Genomic DNA, 18,630 nt, shown 5'->3' with positions numbered 1-18,630 from the left:
TGTTCTGCTTATGCAGCGGAGAAGTAACACTTAAGTAACTTTGCACATGAATCCAAACGAGTTCAATTGTTCGAATCCCCCGGAAGTTCCTCGATTTGCTCAATCTCTTGAGCGCTGGTCAGAACAATATTAGAATTTTCATCCTCAAGTTCGTCTTCCATGGCTGCATCGTTGGAATAGCGGTTCTGGCTCTTAAGCTCTTCATTTCTTTCTTCTCTCAAAGCACCCAAAATGACGAAGTTGACCCAAACCTCGATGAAGCAATAGGTAAAAACAGCGTTATTGTGCAGATACAGATTAGATTCCCATAAGTAGGAGCATGCTGTCAATGCAAAGAAGATTGTCAACCTTAAAGGAACGATGGAATGGAAATATTTCTTGTTATTCTCCAGCAGAGGAATAAGATCACTAATCGATGCGAATAAAAACAGGATACCAAATAGGCCCAATTGGGCACTGTATTGCGATATAGCCAGCCCTGGCAAATTCATGGCCTGAGTGAACACCAGCATGTATGAGTTTTGCAGTACGCTGTTCACATTTTTGAAACAGAAGAAAGCAAGGCTGAATAGAAAAGTCACCCTAAAGAATAGACCATTGACGGACGAGATTGCTGCCATTGTTAATATATGCTTTGCTCTGATAACTTCACCTGCCCTTGTTCCTGAAAGTTCAACTTGCAATCATTAAGACTGCGCGCATTGCACTCAGCACACTGGAAACATGAAAGATCGATCAGTAGAAGAACGTGAAATCTGGGAAAGCTGAAACCAGCCAGCTTGGCTCAAGCAATGAACCTATAACAAAAACCTATGTACTTTAAACCTTGTATGTGTCAGACCTATATTTTGGCTCTTTCGATCTTCAGACCGGCAGCTCTCAGAATGTCTCTGATCTCCTGGGGATCTCTGATGTAGTTTAGTACATCGTTCTTAAAGGGATCATTATTGTCATTATTATCATTATATTTGTCACCATCATCACCGTGTTTGTCGTATGTCTCGTTCACCAACTTCAAGTAATCCTTGAGACATAACACTTCCAGTCCCCGTTCACGTTTTAAGGCATTGATCTGTGTGGCATTCAAAGAGTGCATTTTTCTTCTCTTGCGAGTGACAGGGCTCTTGTAGTGGATTATGAAAGCCAGAAAACAGATAGTGTGACACTTTGTGCAGAAGACATCGAAGTCCTCTGACCCTATATGATCTGCTTGGCTCTTAAAGAGCGCACTCCCATCTGCTTCAGCCTTTGGTGAAGGAATCTTATTTACCACGCCTTTCGAACCACTATTCCTGACTATTTCTTTCAAAAATGTGTCGTTGACAGATATATCCGGCAGCTGCTTGATCAATTTAGTTTTTGAATTGAGAAGATCCAAGAGCTCTGAATAGGATGTTCTTAAGAGTCCTTCCTTCTTCTGAAAAAATGAGTTTCCTTTCAGAAATTCAATCACAACATTCAACATGAGCTCGAACATGTCAAAAACACATTGTTTGCCCGTGAGTTGGTAGTCACCGATAGCCTCAATGCCATATGGCACCCAGGAGTCTAGTGTGAAATTGACTGCTTCATTGAAATTGTACCCGCTGTTGAAGCCTGCGTGATAACATTTTGGAAATGTGATAATATACTCGTTTGGATTCTGTACTGCCTTGAAGCACTTTATTTTGGCATCTTTAAATCGTTTATCGTAGGGTGAGATTAATGTGACTAACTGATGCAGCAAATCAGGCTGTTTGTCAAACAGATCAGGAGCTAGATTCTTCATCAAGTTATTAAAATCAGCAGATGAGTATTCTGGTATGCTGTACCAAATTTTTGGAGCTCCTTCATGTTGGTAGTTAGCACTGAGAGTATATTGATCTTCCAAGTGCCAGCAAAAAGTTGAGAAAGTTGAACCCACATAGATCCAAGGCACTGTCATACCGGATATTTTCCTGTCAAACATAGGTAAAAGAGAGCCTTTGGCATTCGGAAGATTGAGCAAGTTCATTGGATGGTCTGTATAAGCGGCGAACTCCCGCTTCTGAGATTCAGAAAGATTCTCAGGAACGTACGCCAAGCTAGGAAATCCTGATATTTCGCCAGGCTCTACGCCATTAATGTCTGCACCATATTTTACTGTGATGGAGTTTTCCAGATTATTAACATAATTCCAAAATTTTGTTTCCATCTCTTCAACCGATAGTCGTTTGCCAGTAACTGGATCAACAGTCAGTTCTTGCTGCCTTGCGTTACACTGTTGTTGGAACTCTGATAGAGTATAAAACCGAGACTCCTCTCGAAAACCATAGTACCCGTTTCCAACAATACAATTGTTGCATATCCACTCGCCTTTAGGGATGGAGATCAATGGGGGCGTCAGACATGCCAGATGAAAGGGTTTATCACACGAATCACATAAGATCATTTTGGTCGGTTTGTTGGGAAGATCGCAGACAACGCAACCTTCTTCGTCATTTCCCTCCTCCTCGGAACTGGATTCTTCTGACTCATCATCGCTAAGCAGAGATTTAGGGTATTCCTCGGTATATAGTAATTTAGTGAAATCGGCTGCTCCACGTATTTTAGCCTGCAATGCAAGGTAGCTGTAGTACTTAGAAATGTACTGTTCAAAAACCGATTGCAACTCTTGTGCTGGTATCTTCAGGATACGAGAAATTGATCTCCAAAGGTTGGTATCTGATAAAAGATCTTGTAAGGGAGCTAATGGAGCAACTGAGGCAGTGTTGCCATCTGTGCAACTATTCGAAGAACTACGCCCACGCTTTCTCTTTGATGTATACTCCCTTTTGACATCTGGTCCAGATTTTGGACTTAAATGTCCAAGAATGTTGAGGAACAGATCATAAAAGTATAGCCTCTGATTTCCAGAGCAAACAATGTACGGCTTAGTTAATTTCTGTGATCTCTTTCCTCTCTGAGCCCTATGATAGTTGTTCAGCTGCTTCATGAAGAACATGCGCCCCCTGTTCGTTATATTCAGCTCAGCCAGGTGTTGGATTCTAACATTGAATTTAAAAGAGTCCTTATTAATCGAGAAAGGTGGATTAAACCCCTCAGGCGGCTTGATCTTTACCATGCCATAGATGTGACCTATTCTTTGTATCTTGGGCTCTGACAGGTATTCAATAGGATTGGAAAACTCTTCGGCAGTGGGACAAAGTGTGGGGATCAGTTCCATGGTAGCTCATCAATATCCATAGCTGCTTCGATGAGTTCTATGCCTTCGGAGTGCTAGTTTTTCATATGATTTTTCCTTGGTTCGCCTGGAAAAACAGCTAGGTCGGGAATCAGAATCAAAGAAAACAGATAGGAAACAAATCCTCAGATTTAAACACCTTCAGTTGAATTCCAGCAAAGATCCAGCGTTGAATATGGGATACACTTTAACGATTTTGGGCTGTGGTGTCATGGGTCAAGCCCTTCTTTCGGCTATTTACAACGCGCCAAAAGCTGCGGAGGAAACCGCTCACTTTTATCCTTCCACTATCATCACCTGCAATCATGACGAGCTTAGTACCAAGCAAGTCGTTGATCTAGTAGCCACCTTTGGTGAATCGCCCAACGGGATCCAGGTCGAGTCCTCCTATGGTCAGAACGAAGAGGCGGTCAAAAGGGCCTCTGTAGTAATCCTTGCCACAAAACCATTCTATGTGGAACCGGTTCTCAACGAGTGTCGTTATCCCTATGAGAAGCACTTAATTTCTTTGGCGGCTGGCTGGACCATCAGTCAGCTCCGTGGATACTGGGGCGGGCGCGTCTCAAGAGTTATGACCAATACGCCAGCCAAGTACGGCTACGGGTGCGCCGTTGTTTCTCACGCCCCAGAGGTCAACAGCAAAGAAAAGCAGCTGGTTGCCCAGCTGATTAGCCACGTCGGCAAGTATATCGAGCTGCCAGAAAAGAACATGGACGCCGCCACGGCACTCGTCGGCTCCGGTCCGGCCTTCGTCTTGCTTATGATAGAGTCTCTGATGGAAAGTGGTATCCAAATGGGGATCCCACTCAAGGAAAGCAAGGAGTGCGCTTTGAAAGTGTTGGAAGGTACCGTGAAGATGGTCGAAAAGTCCGGAGAGCACCCTAGTGCCTTGAAGCACCAGGTATGTACACCTGGTGGTACCACGATTGCTGGTCTCTGTGTCATGGAAGACAGAGGCGTCAAAAGCGGCATTATTCGTGGTGTCGAAGAAGCTTCGAAAGTAGCCGCCCAGTTGGGCCAAAAGAAGTAGACCCCACGACAGCATTAGTATCCGTATCCATTGCTCCCTTTCATTGCTTATGCAGCGTAGCTCTCAACCTGTCTCATCCGTATGTGTTTGATGTAAGTAATGAGTATATTAGCCGCCGATCCATCGTTTTTGTGTCCATTGTTTGTCTGTCAAACCCTGGATATCCGGACATGCTGTCTTCAGCCGGGCAACCCTTTCGTTGCACACGACCTGGCTGCAAGTGTCCGGTCTTGCCGTGCCTTGTCCGATGAATGATGCACCCAGACATCCCCGCCAATCAGGGCGCACATTTCCAACGCGTTCTTTACGCCAAATTTGTATGGCCAATCTTTGGGTCGAAAGGGGGTTGGCGAACGGTTGAAAAATTATGGCTCTCGATTAAAGCTTCAATTGAAAAAATTAATTAGTTATACATATATATTTTGTTTAACACTAGTCTTGATCCTTCTTTATAAATTATTCAGGAGTTGTTCAAGAGATCAGCAGCATATCTCGCGATGGTCTTGATTCCTAACTCGTCTCGTGTGGCATTGCAAGCTGCCAAACACTTCACTTCGATTAGAGGTCTGGCCACTGCTGCCCCAGTGGCTGGTAAGGTCAGAGCTGTCATTGGTGCTATTGTGGATGTTCAATTCGAGCAAGAGAACTTGCCAGCTATTCTAAATGCTTTGGAGATCGAAAGACCAAATGGTAAGTTGGTCTTGGAAGTCGCCCAACACTTGGGTGAAAACACTGTAAGAACCATTGCCATGGACGGTACCGAAGGTTTGGTCCGTGGTGACAAAGTTTTGGATACTGGTGCTCCAATTTCCGTTCCAGTGGGTCCTGAGACTTTGGGTAGAATCATCAACGTTATTGGTGAGCCAATCGATGAGAGAGGTCCTATTAAGGCAAAGGAGAGAAGACCAATCCACGCTGAACCTCCAGAGTTCGTGGAGCAATCTACTGCTGCCGAAGTCTTGGAGACTGGTATCAAGGTTGTTGACTTGTTGGCCCCTTATGCCAGAGGTGGTAAGATTGGTTTGTTCGGTGGTGCCGGTGTCGGCAAGACCGTTTTCATCCAAGAGTTGATTAACAACATCGCTAAGGCTCATGGTGGTTTCTCTGTGTTCACTGGTGTTGGTGAGAGAACCAGAGAAGGTAACGATTTGTACCGTGAAATGAGAGAGACCGGTGTCATCAACTTGGAAGGTGAGTCCAAGGTGGCTCTAGTGTTCGGTCAAATGAACGAACCACCAGGAGCTAGAGCTAGAGTTGCCTTGACGGGTTTGACCATCGCTGAATATTTCAGAGATGCTGAAGGTCAGGATGTGTTGCTTTTCATCGACAACATTTTCAGATTCACCCAAGCTGGTTCGGAAGTGTCCGCCTTGTTGGGTCGTATCCCATCTGCCGTCGGTTATCAACCAACTTTGGCCACCGATATGGGTTTGCTGCAAGAGAGAATTACCACCACCAAGAAGGGTTCTGTCACTTCCGTGCAAGCCGTCTACGTGCCTGCAGATGATTTAACAGATCCTGCTCCAGCTACCACTTTTGCGCACTTGGATGCCACCACTGTGTTGTCCAGAGGTATTTCTGAATTGGGTATCTACCCAGCAGTCGACCCATTGGATTCCAAATCCAGATTGCTAGATGCTGCTGTCGTCGGTCAAGAACATTATGACGTTGCTACCAAGGTTCAGGAAACTCTACAAGCTTACAAGTCCTTGCAAGATATCATCGCCATTTTGGGTATGGATGAATTGTCTGAGCAAGATAAGTTGACTGTCGAGAGAGCAAGAAAGATCCAAAGATTCTTGTCTCAACCATTTGCAGTCGCCGAAGTTTTCACCGGTATTGAAGGTAAGTTGGTTAGATTGAAGGACACCGTCGCCTCTTTCAAGGCCGTTCTTGAAGGTAAGTACGATCACCTACCAGAGAACGCCTTCTACATGGTTGGTGGTATTGAAGATGTCGTCGCTAAGGCTGAAAAGATGGCTGCTTCCGCTTAAGAAGCTTGAAGGAATCTGTCATTTGCATTGCCTTGCCGTTTTTTCTGACTCCTTCATGATGATAACGAGACACCTTTCCATAGCTCTATGATGAAAGCTTATAGAAACGTGGAACCTAACAAAATATGATATTATGTATCGCGACTTCATTTTATATTCAAGATTACTTCTTTGTTATTAGCATACTGGGTGAATGTAAATAGATCCATTGGCCATTTTTCAAGAACTCATTTGTAAGCAATAAGCACCCTTATGAATCGCCCGATCGCAATTGACTGAACAAGACACTATTAGATGAACTCGAAGTGACCAAAGTATTATGACTGTATGGCGCAAATGTTTATCGTTAGGTGCTAGGTATTTATCGACTTCAGCTGAGAGCAGCAGGGGCCTGATACAGTACAGCCGGACTACTGATAAGTCATACATCAGGATTCGCGGTCCTGACTCGCCAAAGTTTCTGAATGGGCTTCTAACTTCAAAAATCGTACCGTTTTTCACCAAGAAGAACCTTACTACCATAAATCCTGATCAGGGCCAAGATCCTAACGCTAACACGGTTCCACAATTTGATGAGACGGGGCGTAATTGGGGTATCTACAATGAACTGAGCTATAATGGATCTTACATATCGCGTTTTGGTCAGTACTCCGGCATACTTAACAGTAAGGGAAAACTTGTTACGGATACAATTGTATATCCCGTGCCGCTCACCTGCCTAACTCAACGGTCAGAAAGGTATCCCGAGTATTTATTGGAGTTTGATACTTCCATCGTGGATCACATCTTAAACCTATTTCAGATTCATAAGTTGACGAGCAAAGTGAGAATCATGAAGACTGAAGATCTCATCTCCTGGGACCTTAGTATCAGACTTCCATCGGAATCTCAGAACCCGTGGATAGCAAATTTGCTAGACCCCAGCACAATGACCAAAACACCTGAAGAAGCTTTATTTTTTGCCAAAAGTGTCGGATCTGCCCTATTTAACGGGAACGAGAGCTCAGTCGTCGCTCTTTACATTGAGAGACGTACCGATGAGATCTTGGAAACCCACGGCAGTGCCGCCCAATGCTTTCGAGTGGTAACAGATTCTGATGTGCCGGATATCTCACAGATACTGAACCCCGTGGGGCTTCCTTTCTCTTTCACCGTCGAAAAGAAAGAGCCTTCTTATTTCAGAAAACTCAGATTTGAAGCCGGCTATGTAGACAGTGCTAGGGACTTCAAGCCCGAAACTTTATTACCTCTGGAGCTAAACTTCGACTATCTGCCGAACGCAGTGAGCGCGGATAAGGGTTGCTATGTTGGTCAAGAGCTGACAGCAAGAACCTTCGCCACAGGGATTTTACGCAAACGTCTGGTACCCGTCACGCTGACAAACTCTAATGAACTCTCTCTGCTGAGCGACGATAAAAGATATCCCGAAATTCTGATAGATTCAAAGCATGATAATAACTCATTGGCCTCTGTTAGCACGCCATTCGGTGCGACACCGAGCAAACCACGCCGCTCAAGACCTGCGGGCTCGTTAATCGCATATGAAGGCGACAAGGGCGTCGCCTTGCTAAGAATCGAGCACTTTAAAAAAGCCTTTGAGGGCGATCAAGAAGAGAAATTATTCCACGTAAAAGTAGACGGGAAGATCGTCGAAATAAACCCTAGAAAGCCGTTCTGGCTCGAGGGGAACTAGTCTTATATTATTATGACTATGTAGTAAGGTATTTATTCATTCGGCACGAGAGATAAATAATCCTACGAAATATGGATGTTACGTTTTTGACTATCACCCGTACACCCAAATTTTGCAACATTAAAATCTGTACACCATAAATTTAACGCCTAAAATTTGTCACTGCGCGCCCTCGCGTGCAGACAGTAAGAGATTGCTTCCTAGACTAACAAGGTCCTCGCTGGAGTGCCCTTGCTGGCATCTGCCTAGAGCTGGAGTCAGCAGGACGGCCCTGGGCAGGACTTGCCGCTTCCTCTAGGACCGGGCTGCTCCGAAACCCATTGCACCACGGCCCGCTGGCGGGAGGTAGGTTCGCTGGGAAGATGCCTTGGCGAGCGACGGTAAGAGCGGTAAGCAGATGGGAAAGTTTTTCGAAGCTATCGATGGTAAGAATAAGTGAAATTTCACGCTGGAGATTTAAGCCCTGAGGAAGTCTTATTGACAAACGACAAGAAGGCCGAACGAACCAAGATGTCTGACACCGAAGCTCCAGTTGAAGTTCAAGAAGAATTCGAAGTTGTTGAAGAGTTCACCCCTGTTGCATTGGCAACCCCAATCCCAGAAGAAGTTCAACAAGCTCAAAACGGGATCAAGCTGTTCAACAAGTGGTCCTTTGAGGATGTTGAAGTGAAGGACGCCTCTTTGGTCGACTACATCCAAGTCAGACAACCAATCTTTGTCTCCCACACCGCCGGTCGTTACGCCAACAAGAGATTCAGAAAGGCTCAATGTCCAATCATCGAAAGATTGACCAACTCTTTGATGATGAACGGCAGAAACAACGGTAAGAAGTTGAAGGCCGTCAGAATCGTTAAGCACACCTTAGATATCATCAACATCTTGACCGACCAAAACCCATTGCAAGTCGTCGTTGACGCTATCACCAACACCGGTCCAAGAGAAGACACCACCAGAGTCGGTGGTGGTGGTGCCGCCAGACGTCAAGCCGTCGATGTGTCTCCATTGAGAAGAGTCAACCAAGCCATCGCCTTGTTGACCATCGGTGCCAGAGAGGCCGCTTTCAGAAACATCAAGACCATCGCCGAAACCTTGGCCGAAGAATTGATCAACGCCGCTAAGGGTTCTTCCACCTCCTACGCCATCAAGAAGAAGGACGAATTGGAACGTGTTGCCAAATCTAACCGTTAAGAACAAGAATTGCGCTTTCGTGCGTCTTTTTTCTGTCTTATCCACCTCTGTACAATCAGTTTCACATCTACAATACGTCTTATATATCTAATATAACTGACCACTACCATTGTTAAGTTACTGTGCCACCACTGCCATTGTCCATTTACAATGACCGTACAGGGTTTTATTTCATTAGAAGGCCGGGCAACACCTGGCGCCGCGATGACAGCGTGTCTGGGTGCTGACGCCGGAGAGATTGGCCGTTGACCCGGACCAAATTTAGGGCAGCTTCGATGACTACAAAAGGTGGATGACTTACAAGGTCATCACCAGCCCTCGAAGGCAACCATCTCAACAACTTATTAGTCCGTGAGGGATCACGGTCATTGATTCCTATGAATGGAACTGGTCGCTGAGATCACCTATATAAGGAGAGCTACAATCGGCATTGTTAGAACTGATCGTTACGAGCGAGACAAATAATAGGTCTGCGAGTGATAGGAGGAGATATTGTGAAGATATTATGTCAGCAGTTTCCATGAGCAGTTCGAAGGTACTTGAGGAAAATGTCGGTACGTTTACTTATGAGCAAGATTTGCCGAAGCTGCCATTGCCGGAGGTGAAAAGGACGTTGGAAGAGTTTGAGCGCAGTTTACAACCGCTCTACTGCTCGGATGGGTTTTGTAACCGGACTGAGGCGGAGCAATTACGGGAGTTTGCGGAGGGCGTAGATGAGTTCTCGAGAAGTGAGGTTGCAGAGAAGTTACAGAGTAAACTGCGAGAATTCGACGCGGAGAACGACTGCTACTTGGACAATATACATCTGGATATCAACAATAATACGTTTAGGGATGAGCAGGATGATCTTCTTCCCAGGAATCCGTTTCTGGTGCTGGCAGACGATGCACAGCCCGGGATATCGCAGGCAGATAGGTCGGCTGTGCTAGTATATTCGGCATTGAGGTTCGTTTCAGCGCTTAGACACGGAGTTCTACCGCCAGATGTTAACGCGAGAAGCGGGCGTCCGCTGTCGATGCGGGCGTACAAGAATCTCTTTGGTACCACCCGTTGTCCGGTGTTCACAGCCGGTGAAGTGGAAAATTTTGATCTTGAGAAGCCTTATTCCGAATCAGATTTGGATGAAATATGGCAAACTACGGATGACGAAGATGACGCCGAGTTGAGCTCACTGCCTCCAAGCATCGATCAGAGCATTCCAGGCTCTCCCCCGCCAGGTGTTCATAGAGATGTGTTCACTCGTCACGGAATTACTCTGAAAAACTATCCAGAGTCAAAGCACATCTTGGTGATCTCGAAGGGTCAGTATTACACTCTAGATGTCTTGGATGGCGACGATGATCTAATTTACAACGTGAGTTCGTTAGCCTCTGTGTTCGATTTCATATTGGAGGATTCTCATGAACCATATACTTTCAAGAAGTCCACTGCTTTGGGTAGCTTGACCTCGTATTCCTTCAGAAATTGGAAATACGCAAGGAAAAGATTGCAGAAGAAATATCCCGATGAGCTGCGGATGATCGATTCTGCCCTCTTTGTTTTGGTACTCGATCAATCTTTCCCCAGTGATTCGGGAAACGAGACGATTTCGCCTACGACATCTGAGGACTGTAAACGGTTGTTTTACGGTACATCGGTTATCGATGAGAGGGGTCATCAAGTTGGCTCTTGTATCTCGAGATGGTATGATAAATTGCAGTTGATTGTGACGGCGGACTCGAAAGCGGCCGTTATTTGGGATTCTTTCACCTGTGATGGCTCTATAGTTCTGCGTTTCACTTCCGAAACCTATACTGAGTCCGTTCTGAGATTAGCAAGAGACGTCAATGCAGGTGATCCTAGATTTTCGTTGTGGCCTTCGGTAAAAGAGTCAAACATGCTTGCATCCGCAAATTCCTCCAAGACAGAAACTGATCTAAAAAGTTCCGTCAAAAAAATTGTTTGGGATTTCAGTCATATTTTGAATACCCATGTTCATCTTTCTGAGACAAAGTTGGCTGATTTGATCTCAAAACATGATATATTTCATGTCTCGATACCTTTTGGTCGTAGGTCCGCCCAGCGACTTGGTATCAATCCAGATTCAATGGTTCAAGTTGCTTTGCAAGTTGCTCACTACGCGTTGTACGGTAGGATGGTATACGGACTCGAACCAATCTCCACACGAGGCTACAAGAACTCAAGATCCTGCTTTATCAACATTCAAAGCATGGAATTACTGGAACTCTGTCAAGAATTTATTTCCAATTCCGTCGATGAATCAGGCAAGCTACGAAAGTTTCGTGAGGCTTGCGAAATCCATAGCGATAAGATCAAGAAAGCAAAACTTGGCGATAGTCACGAAAAACACTACAATGCCTTGCGATACCTCTACAAGTTCCATGAATACTTCGGCATTAATCTCGACTCTAATGACAAAAGAATGGCTGAGCAGGTATTCGATAATTCTTTAGTCACTTCTTTTTCTGCTCCCGAGCTCATTGTTGCGAATTGTGGTAATGCTGCAACCACAACTTTTGGCATAACACCTGCTGTCTCGCAAGGTTTCGGTATCGGTTACATCATCAAAGATGACCAATGTGATCTAACCGTAACATCGCAATTTAGACAAGGCGGCAGGTTGATGTACATGCTGAATTGGGTTCTGTCAGAAATACGAGCTTTCTGGAAAAACACTAACGAATCTTCATATAATAAAGCAGGTGTCAAGATCAGTCCTGTGATTGACAAACTGTACGAGATGGACAACGCTCTCAACAATTTGAAGTCGTCTAGGAAGAACGGGTCAAGCAAAGTTATCAGAGGTTACGGATTTTTTGATATGCATGGACATATGGATAGCAGAAGTTCTTCCAGGATTAATTCTCAGAGCAACTCCTCTGTCCACTTGTCCGACATGACGAGTAACGTGAGCCTCAACAACGGTTCGCTGCACATTCCCAAGCACTCTAGCGCTGCGTTGTCTGTCCCAACTGACAAGGAGAAACAAGATACGGGTTACGAGATCCAGCAAATTCAACCCATTGATAAAAATGAGTCTGATGAGGATATGTTATTCACAGAATCCAGGACTGCGACCAGAAGGCGCAATAACGTCATCAACTCAAAGTTCGAGATTGATTTTGATCGTAGTGGAGTGGGAAGGAAAGTGGAAGCCACTTTCGATTGAGTTTACTCGTCTATGTATTCATTGACGCTTATTTATTTCTTTGTTTCTGTATTTATGCCCTAATGACTGTGACGATTTAACAAAATATCAACTGTTCAACTGTTTAGTTAGCTCCAGATCAACATGCAAGAACCAGAAAGCTAGCAGACAGTCGGCACAGATTACCAAACCTCCGCTGATTACGTAGCAAAGCCATAAGCGATCCGCTGACGCCAACAGTCCGGTGAATACGGGACCAACACAACGAGCCAAAGTCTTACCGATATTTACAACTCCCATGACCTTAGTCAAGTCCTGTGGCATGATAAGATTCGTTAACAGAATCTGACGAGGTGTGACATCCATGGCGGTCGTGGCAAAATGGAGGTTCAGCAAAAGAATGGAGAGTGGCAGGCAATTGTGAGCCAGAGGAATTAAAATGGAAAAGACCCCGGAAGCCACCTGCACCAGAAGCGTAGCCTTCACTGGACCAAGAGTCTTGGCAATTGCAGAGGATGGTATAGTGGAAGAAGCCGTAACGATCTTAGACACAAAGAACAGCGTCCCCAGCGCAAAAGAACTCATCAAGAACTGCTTGGCATAGTAGTAGACCATCCATCCGCTGGTCATGAATCCCATACCAAGAGAGTCGACCATAAAGATCACCAGCAGTTTGATTAAGATTGACTTGGTGTCCTTCGAGAGGCCTCTATTCCTTTGCTCCGCACTTTGCATCAGAGGTGCCATTTCGTCCTCGATTAGTGCTTCTGGAGAGGACAGCTCAGCGTGATCGCAGTCCAGCTCCGTTCTATCGGACAAGAACAGCATAATTATCACCTTAACGAACGCTAGCAGCGCATACACAAGGAAAACCAGTTTGTAGCATTGGAGGTCCTCCGTGTACATTCCCGTGTATTTGACCACGTCGATGAATGCACCGCATGCGATAGCTCCCAACGCGGCCCCTGTGGTCCCCACCAGGGCGTGGATTGCGTACACCTCTGGTCTCCTGTTGTTCGGCGTCAAGTGCGCAATCATCGACTCTTCAACCGATTTGAACGGGCCTACCTCGTCACTGGAAGGTGAAATAACGCCGATAATGGCAAAGAAGAGCAATACATGGAAATTTTCGCTGTAGGCAAACGCAATGCCACTCAGCACCATCATCACTGATCCGTAAACCAAAATTCTCCTTCTGCCCCACGAATCAGCGTACCACGTCAGCACATAAGAACACAGAACATCGCCAATCAACGTCAGAGACATGAACACACCAATTTCACTCTCCTCAAGGTTAATGCCATTCAAAAACAGCGTCAGCACTTGGTTCGTCAATCCATAGGCGAAAAGTCTGAAAAAAACGGACGCCCAAAGAAGCTTAATATCTCTCGAGGCACTGCTAATTTCCCGAAGCACATTCATCCCCGCTGAACATCAATTGAGTCGAATCCTTGAGTTTTTTCAATTTATAAGGCTTGCTCATCGCTGAATTTTTCACTCTGCCAGTAGGCTCTTCCCGTTGATCATATAGAAAAAACATTCAACATCACAATATTTCGAGTCGTTTGGACCAACGAGGCCGGTTGTATGGAGTTGTTGGATTCTGTGACGCCGGTACTCTGAGTATTTGAGCGCATCTGAGTGTGATTGAGCCCTGTGGTAGCGTTTAGCGGGCGTACGAGCAATGAGCACCTCGCAATCGGAGTCTGACCAGAGTGTGTTTGAAGGGAACGGAGCCACGAGGCGGATCAGCTCTGCTGTCGGCGGAATTGGAAGGAAGAAGTTTGCCTGTGTGGAATGTCGGCAGCAGAAGTCTAAGTGCGATGCTCATGAGAGAGCACCCAAACCGTGCACTAAGTGCGCGAAGAAGGGTGTGCCCTGTATCCTGAAGAAGGATTTCAGACGGACTTATAAACGTGCTAGAAACGAAGCCATCGAGAAGAGATTCAAGGAACTGACGCGGACGCTTACAAACTTGAGCTCAGAGGAGATACTGAAGAGGATCGAACAGGAACAGCAGGCGCTGCTGAACGGACAGAATTTTACCAAAGAGAAGGTTAAGCATTTGAAGAGAACAGTGCCGTCCGAGTCCAGCGCTCTCTACGCCGTCTCTCCTTTGGTCATAGAGGGCTCGAGCAATGACGATGCTGCATTCGCAGATAGGAGCAATGCCGAGGCTGCAGCGCCCTCGGATGTCCTTACCGAGGAGCAGTTGAAGTGCTCGCCCAAGAGTCTTGGCGATATTCACATGTCAAGTAGAGACATCGCTGAACTGTTCCAGGAGTTTGTCACGAAATATCACCCGTTTCTGCCTGTGGTGGACATCTCCAAAGGCGCCGAACGCATCTACACCCTGTCGCCTTGCTTATTTTGGGTAATATTGCTGATTGGCTTGCGTCGGAGATTTGGGGCGACAGATCTTATGATCAGACTTTCGAGCTTGGTTAAATCGATACTGGCTGAGATCACAATATCGCCCATAATACGATATACGCCATCGGAGGCAGACGAGCCGGTGCTGAACGTGGCATCTGTTTACTCCGTTCAAGCATTTTTACTATACACCTTTTGGCCGCCTTTGACCTCATCCCTGAGCGCGGACACTTCGTGGAATACCATTGGAACTGCTATGTTTCAAGCGATTAGAGTGGGGCTAAACTGTGCTGAGTTCTCAAAAGAATATGCCACGGCCAATTCCGAACTCATAAACGAGCAGGTTAGAACATGGGTTTGTTGTAATGTTGTCTCGCAAATAATCGCATCCTCCTTTGGGTTCCCAGCGTACGTATCCTTTGACCACACGGTGGTTAATGCAGCGAGGGAGAACCAAGACAGTCATAAACATCATAGGATGCCGAGTGCTATTAAACAAATGGCACAAATTGCACATTTTGAGTATCAAGTTATCAGCACGATGAATAGTAATCCGGCTAGTGAACTTGGAATGGTAGCCAGCGAGCAGAAGCAGCCGCTATTGCAGGTTCTCAATCAGCAGCTGACTCAGTTGGAGGCAAACTTGAGAGATAGCAAAATGGACAGCATCGGAAAATTTTTACTGCTAGTTGCCAAAGTTCATCTATTAACTTATTATTTTACAGATTCTTTGTCGTCGCTGAAGAAGGACTTTACAGACGTTCGATTGATGTCGCTGTCAGAAATCGAGTCTAACTTTGAGACGAAACGGGGACTGGTTAGAGTCTATAACGCAGCCATCGATCTTCTCAACCATTCTACTTCCATGTGGCAAAGAGACCCCACCATAATAAAGTATTTTCCAGGGGTATTTGTTCTGAATATCTGGCAGTCCGCCTGTATTATTAGTAAACTAGCACATTCATCTCTTTCGGCGGTTTTGGATAGGGACAGAGGCAAGAAAGCGTACCAGGATGCCATTTCGCTTACTTTCAACGCGTCTGTACTAAAACACGACATGGCCTACAGGTCATCTGCAATTATGAGAAGCATATGGAGCATGTTTGCCAACATGCACGCCGACTGGCAAAAGGGTAAGGACAGTCGGGAGGAAAAGGTTGCCAGTGACTTCAATTTAGGAATAAGCATCAAGTCCAGAATGTCTGTCAGTGTGTTCTTTGACAGCCTTTCCATACTCAGAGAGAAATGTGGGATGGCCAAAGTTAGAAGAGAAGCAGTTAATGATGAGGATTACGAAGAAGATGACGATGAAGACGAGCCCCTAAGAAGGTCAGAAGAGCATGATAGCGCACCGACGCGAACGTCGAGTCGCGAGAGAAGGTTGTCCACGGTCAGACATCCCGAAGAGAGCGCTAGAAAAATCATCAAGACAATTCCGCTGGATCCCAACCCCATCAATGCCGCTCATGGCAGTCCCGGCAGCAGTCTGACTTCACCTAGCAGCCAGGCGACGGAGGTTTTATCCCTCAACGGAATATTGAGCAACAGGTCGCCCAGGGACCGCCTCGATTCAAGCCTATTCACGGGACCTGACACCACTGCGTCTCACGCTTTGGAGCCCCGCGGGGGACCTCCGGTGCCGTCTCTATTCAGCCCACCACAGCATTCCACGGAAACCGCACAAGACGGCCCCGATAATCAAGCATTTGACGATCAAGCTCCACCTAAACAGGACGATGATACTCTCCCGCAGTCCCCGCCTTTCCTAATGGAGCACTGGGACAACTGGGAATCGGACTCAGTCTGGAAAGATGTCGACATCCTTATGAATGAGTTTGCCTTCAACCCGACAGTCTGATTTTTTTAAATATTTATTCTGGCGTCAGAAATTTGTGACGCTGACATCTTTTGTATTTGGGCACGTGATCTCAGATTGTTGTGCGTTGGAAAATTTTTCAGTAGCGAAAAACGTAAGAAACCTGATGATATCGAACTAACTAGAAGAGTCAACCTGGAAGATTCAGCTAGCCATCGGTAGACAGTCAGCCTCCGGATAGTGTTTGTGTGCAGGTCTATTAGCATGAGTGATTTGCAAGATCGTGAACCCAGTATCATCATCAATGGGAATTTGGAACCCGAAGTAGAGGCTGAATTCGAGGAGGACCACATCGGGGAGGAAGTTGACCAAGTCGAAGACGAGAAACCAAAGAAAAAGGTTACGTTTGGAGGTCTCGAAGAGGCAGACGATGAAGAGAAGAGAAAGAGAGAGTTTGAAGAAGGCGGTGGTTTGCCAGAACAGCCAGAAAACCCGGATTTCTCTAAATTAAACCCATGTTCGCCGGAGATTATCAACAGACAGGCGACTGTAAATATTGGCACGATCGGTCATGTCGCACACGGTAAGTCGACCGTAGTGAGAGCTATCTCAGGTGTTCAAACAGTTCGTTTCAAGGATGAATTAGAACGTAACATTACGATCAAGCTAGGTTACGCTAATGCCAAGATTTACAAATGTCAGGATCCAACGTGTCCTGAGCCTGATTGTTATAGATCTTTCAAATCTGATAAAGAGATTAATCCAAAGTGTCAAAGGCCGGGCTGTGCAGGTCGCTATAAGTTGATCCGTCATGTTTCCTTTGTGGATTGTCCAGGTCACGATATTCTGATGAGTACGATGTTGTCAGGTGCAGCCGTCATGGACGCCGCATTGCTGCTCATCGCTGGTAATGAGTCATGTCCTCAACCTCAAACTTCAGAGCATTTGGCCGCTATCGAAATTATGAAACTGAAAAATGTCATTATACTGCAGAACAAAGTTGATTTGATGCGTGAAGAGAGCGCTTTAGAACATGAAAAGTCCATCTTGAAATTCATTAGAGGTACAATCGCAGACGGTGCACCTATAGTCCCCATCTCTGCTCAACTGAAGTATAACATCGATGCAGTGAACGAGTTTATTGCTAAGACGATCCCCGTGCCACCAAGAGACTTTATGATCTCTCCGCGCTTGATTGTCATTCGTTCTTTCGATGTCAACAAACCTGGTGCTGAAATCGATGATCTAAAAGGTGGTGTCGCCGGTGGGTCCATCTTGAACGGTGTTTTCAAATTAGGTGATGAGATCGAAATAAGACCTGGTATCGTTACGAAGGATGAAAGGGGTAAAATTCAATGTAGGCCAATCTTCTCTAATATCGTATCTCTATTTGCCGAACAAAATGATCTAAAATTCGCAGTTCCCGGTGGTCTGATTGGTGTTGGTACTAAAGTTGATCCAACACTATGTAGAGCTGACCGTTTGGTTGGTCAAGTCGTTGGTGCTAAGGGCCATTTGCCAAACATTTACACTGACATCGAGATAAACTACTTCTTGCTGCGTCGTTTGCTGGGTGTTAAGACTGACGGACAAAAGCAAGCTAAGGTTAGAAAGCTTGAACCCAATGAAGTTCTAATGGTAAATATCGGTTCAACAGCTACCGGTGCCCGTGTGGTGGCCGTTAAGGCTGATATGGCAAGATTGCAATTGACATCACCCGCATGCACAGAAGTTAACGAAAAGATTGCTTTGTCAAGGCGTATCGAAAAGCACTGGCGTCTAATTGGCTGGGCGACTATCAAGAGAGGTACCACGCTCGAGCCAGTCTTTTGAATACAAATCATTTTTGGTGCGCGAATGCTGCGCAATGCATATATACTCACGATCTCGCTGTATATGTGACGCATCTCTATGTAAAGTTAATCGTCATTCGAATTGGGTCGACAACGGTTGTTTGCTCCTATTCCGTCTCGCACATCCGTGGGCTTCAACAGTTGATGTAAAACGTCCAAGTCCTGCCAAAAAGCTAGCCCGTGCCACTGTTGCCACTGTTGCTGTAATTACTGCTTCAAAAGAACGAACTTAAAGCTAATGAAAGCGACCGAAACATGAACCGTGAGAGTGAGTCCTTGTGAAATGTCGGCGATGAACTTTTCTGCTCGCTAAAAGGATTGATGCTTTACGAA

General features: G+C 45.7%; 10 protein-coding genes across 10 annotated transcripts; 7 read left to right on the top strand and 3 right to left on the bottom strand.

Annotated features, from left to right (window-relative positions):
• Positions 1 to 62: 62 nt before the first annotated feature.
• On the bottom strand, positions 63 to 620 carry ILM1 (Ilm1p; the record flags this gene model as incomplete). The annotated part of the gene is made up of 1 exon (XM_037284525.1): positions 63 to 620. One exon carries the CDS (start codon positions 618 to 620, stop codon positions 63 to 65), a length of 558 nt encoding a protein of 185 aa, XP_037140421.1.
• A 221-nt stretch (positions 621 to 841) lies between these two features.
• On the bottom strand, positions 842 to 3,184 carry JHD2 (histone demethylase; the record flags this gene model as incomplete). Its single annotated transcript, XM_037284524.1, has 1 exon — positions 842 to 3,184. One exon carries the CDS (start codon positions 3,182 to 3,184, stop codon positions 842 to 844), a length of 2,343 nt encoding a protein of 780 aa, XP_037140420.1.
• A 193-nt stretch (positions 3,185 to 3,377) lies between these two features.
• Positions 3,378 to 4,232, top strand: PRO3 (pyrroline-5-carboxylate reductase; the record flags this gene model as incomplete). The annotated part of the gene is made up of 1 exon (XM_037284523.1): positions 3,378 to 4,232. The coding sequence occupies one exon, from the start codon at positions 3,378 to 3,380 to the stop codon at positions 4,230 to 4,232; it is 855 nt and encodes a 284-aa protein (XP_037140419.1).
• Positions 4,233 to 4,729: 497 nt separating this feature from the next.
• On the top strand, positions 4,730 to 6,226 carry ATP2 (F1F0 ATP synthase subunit beta; the record flags this gene model as incomplete). The annotated part of the gene is made up of 1 exon (XM_037284522.1): positions 4,730 to 6,226. One exon carries the CDS (start codon positions 4,730 to 4,732, stop codon positions 6,224 to 6,226), a length of 1,497 nt encoding a protein of 498 aa, XP_037140418.1.
• Positions 6,227 to 6,545: 319 nt separating this feature from the next.
• Positions 6,546 to 7,919, top strand: IBA57 (Iba57p; the record flags this gene model as incomplete). Its single annotated transcript, XM_037284521.1, has 1 exon — positions 6,546 to 7,919. The coding sequence occupies one exon, from the start codon at positions 6,546 to 6,548 to the stop codon at positions 7,917 to 7,919; it is 1,374 nt and encodes a 457-aa protein (XP_037140417.1).
• Positions 7,920 to 8,429: 510 nt separating this feature from the next.
• RPS5 (40S ribosomal protein uS7) lies at positions 8,430 to 9,107 on the top strand (the record flags this gene model as incomplete). The annotated part of the gene is made up of 1 exon (XM_037284520.1): positions 8,430 to 9,107. The coding sequence occupies one exon, from the start codon at positions 8,430 to 8,432 to the stop codon at positions 9,105 to 9,107; it is 678 nt and encodes a 225-aa protein (XP_037140416.1).
• A 505-nt stretch (positions 9,108 to 9,612) lies between these two features.
• On the top strand, positions 9,613 to 12,276 carry YAT2 (carnitine O-acetyltransferase YAT2; the record flags this gene model as incomplete). Its single annotated transcript, XM_037284519.1, has 1 exon — positions 9,613 to 12,276. The coding sequence occupies one exon, from the start codon at positions 9,613 to 9,615 to the stop codon at positions 12,274 to 12,276; it is 2,664 nt and encodes an 887-aa protein (XP_037140415.1).
• An 87-nt stretch (positions 12,277 to 12,363) lies between these two features.
• Positions 12,364 to 13,677, bottom strand: HG536_0F00650 (uncharacterized protein; the record flags this gene model as incomplete). Its single annotated transcript, XM_037284518.1, has 1 exon — positions 12,364 to 13,677. The coding sequence occupies one exon, from the start codon at positions 13,675 to 13,677 to the stop codon at positions 12,364 to 12,366; it is 1,314 nt and encodes a 437-aa protein (XP_037140414.1).
• A 262-nt stretch (positions 13,678 to 13,939) lies between these two features.
• On the top strand, positions 13,940 to 16,486 carry LEU3 (leucine-responsive transcriptional regulator LEU3; the record flags this gene model as incomplete). The annotated part of the gene is made up of 1 exon (XM_037284517.1): positions 13,940 to 16,486. The coding sequence occupies one exon, from the start codon at positions 13,940 to 13,942 to the stop codon at positions 16,484 to 16,486; it is 2,547 nt and encodes an 848-aa protein (XP_037140413.1).
• Positions 16,487 to 16,708: 222 nt separating this feature from the next.
• On the top strand, positions 16,709 to 18,277 carry GCD11 (translation initiation factor eIF2 subunit gamma; the record flags this gene model as incomplete). The annotated part of the gene is made up of 1 exon (XM_037284516.1): positions 16,709 to 18,277. One exon carries the CDS (start codon positions 16,709 to 16,711, stop codon positions 18,275 to 18,277), a length of 1,569 nt encoding a protein of 522 aa, XP_037140412.1.
• Positions 18,278 to 18,630: the final 353 nt, after the last annotated feature.

Source organism: Torulaspora globosa, chromosome 6 (genome assembly GCF_014133895.1).
Source record: "Torulaspora globosa chromosome 6, complete sequence".
Taxonomy (NCBI): Eukaryota; Fungi; Ascomycota; class Saccharomycetes; order Saccharomycetales; family Saccharomycetaceae; genus Torulaspora; species Torulaspora globosa.
This window is presented reverse-complemented; position numbering and strand designations above follow the sequence as displayed.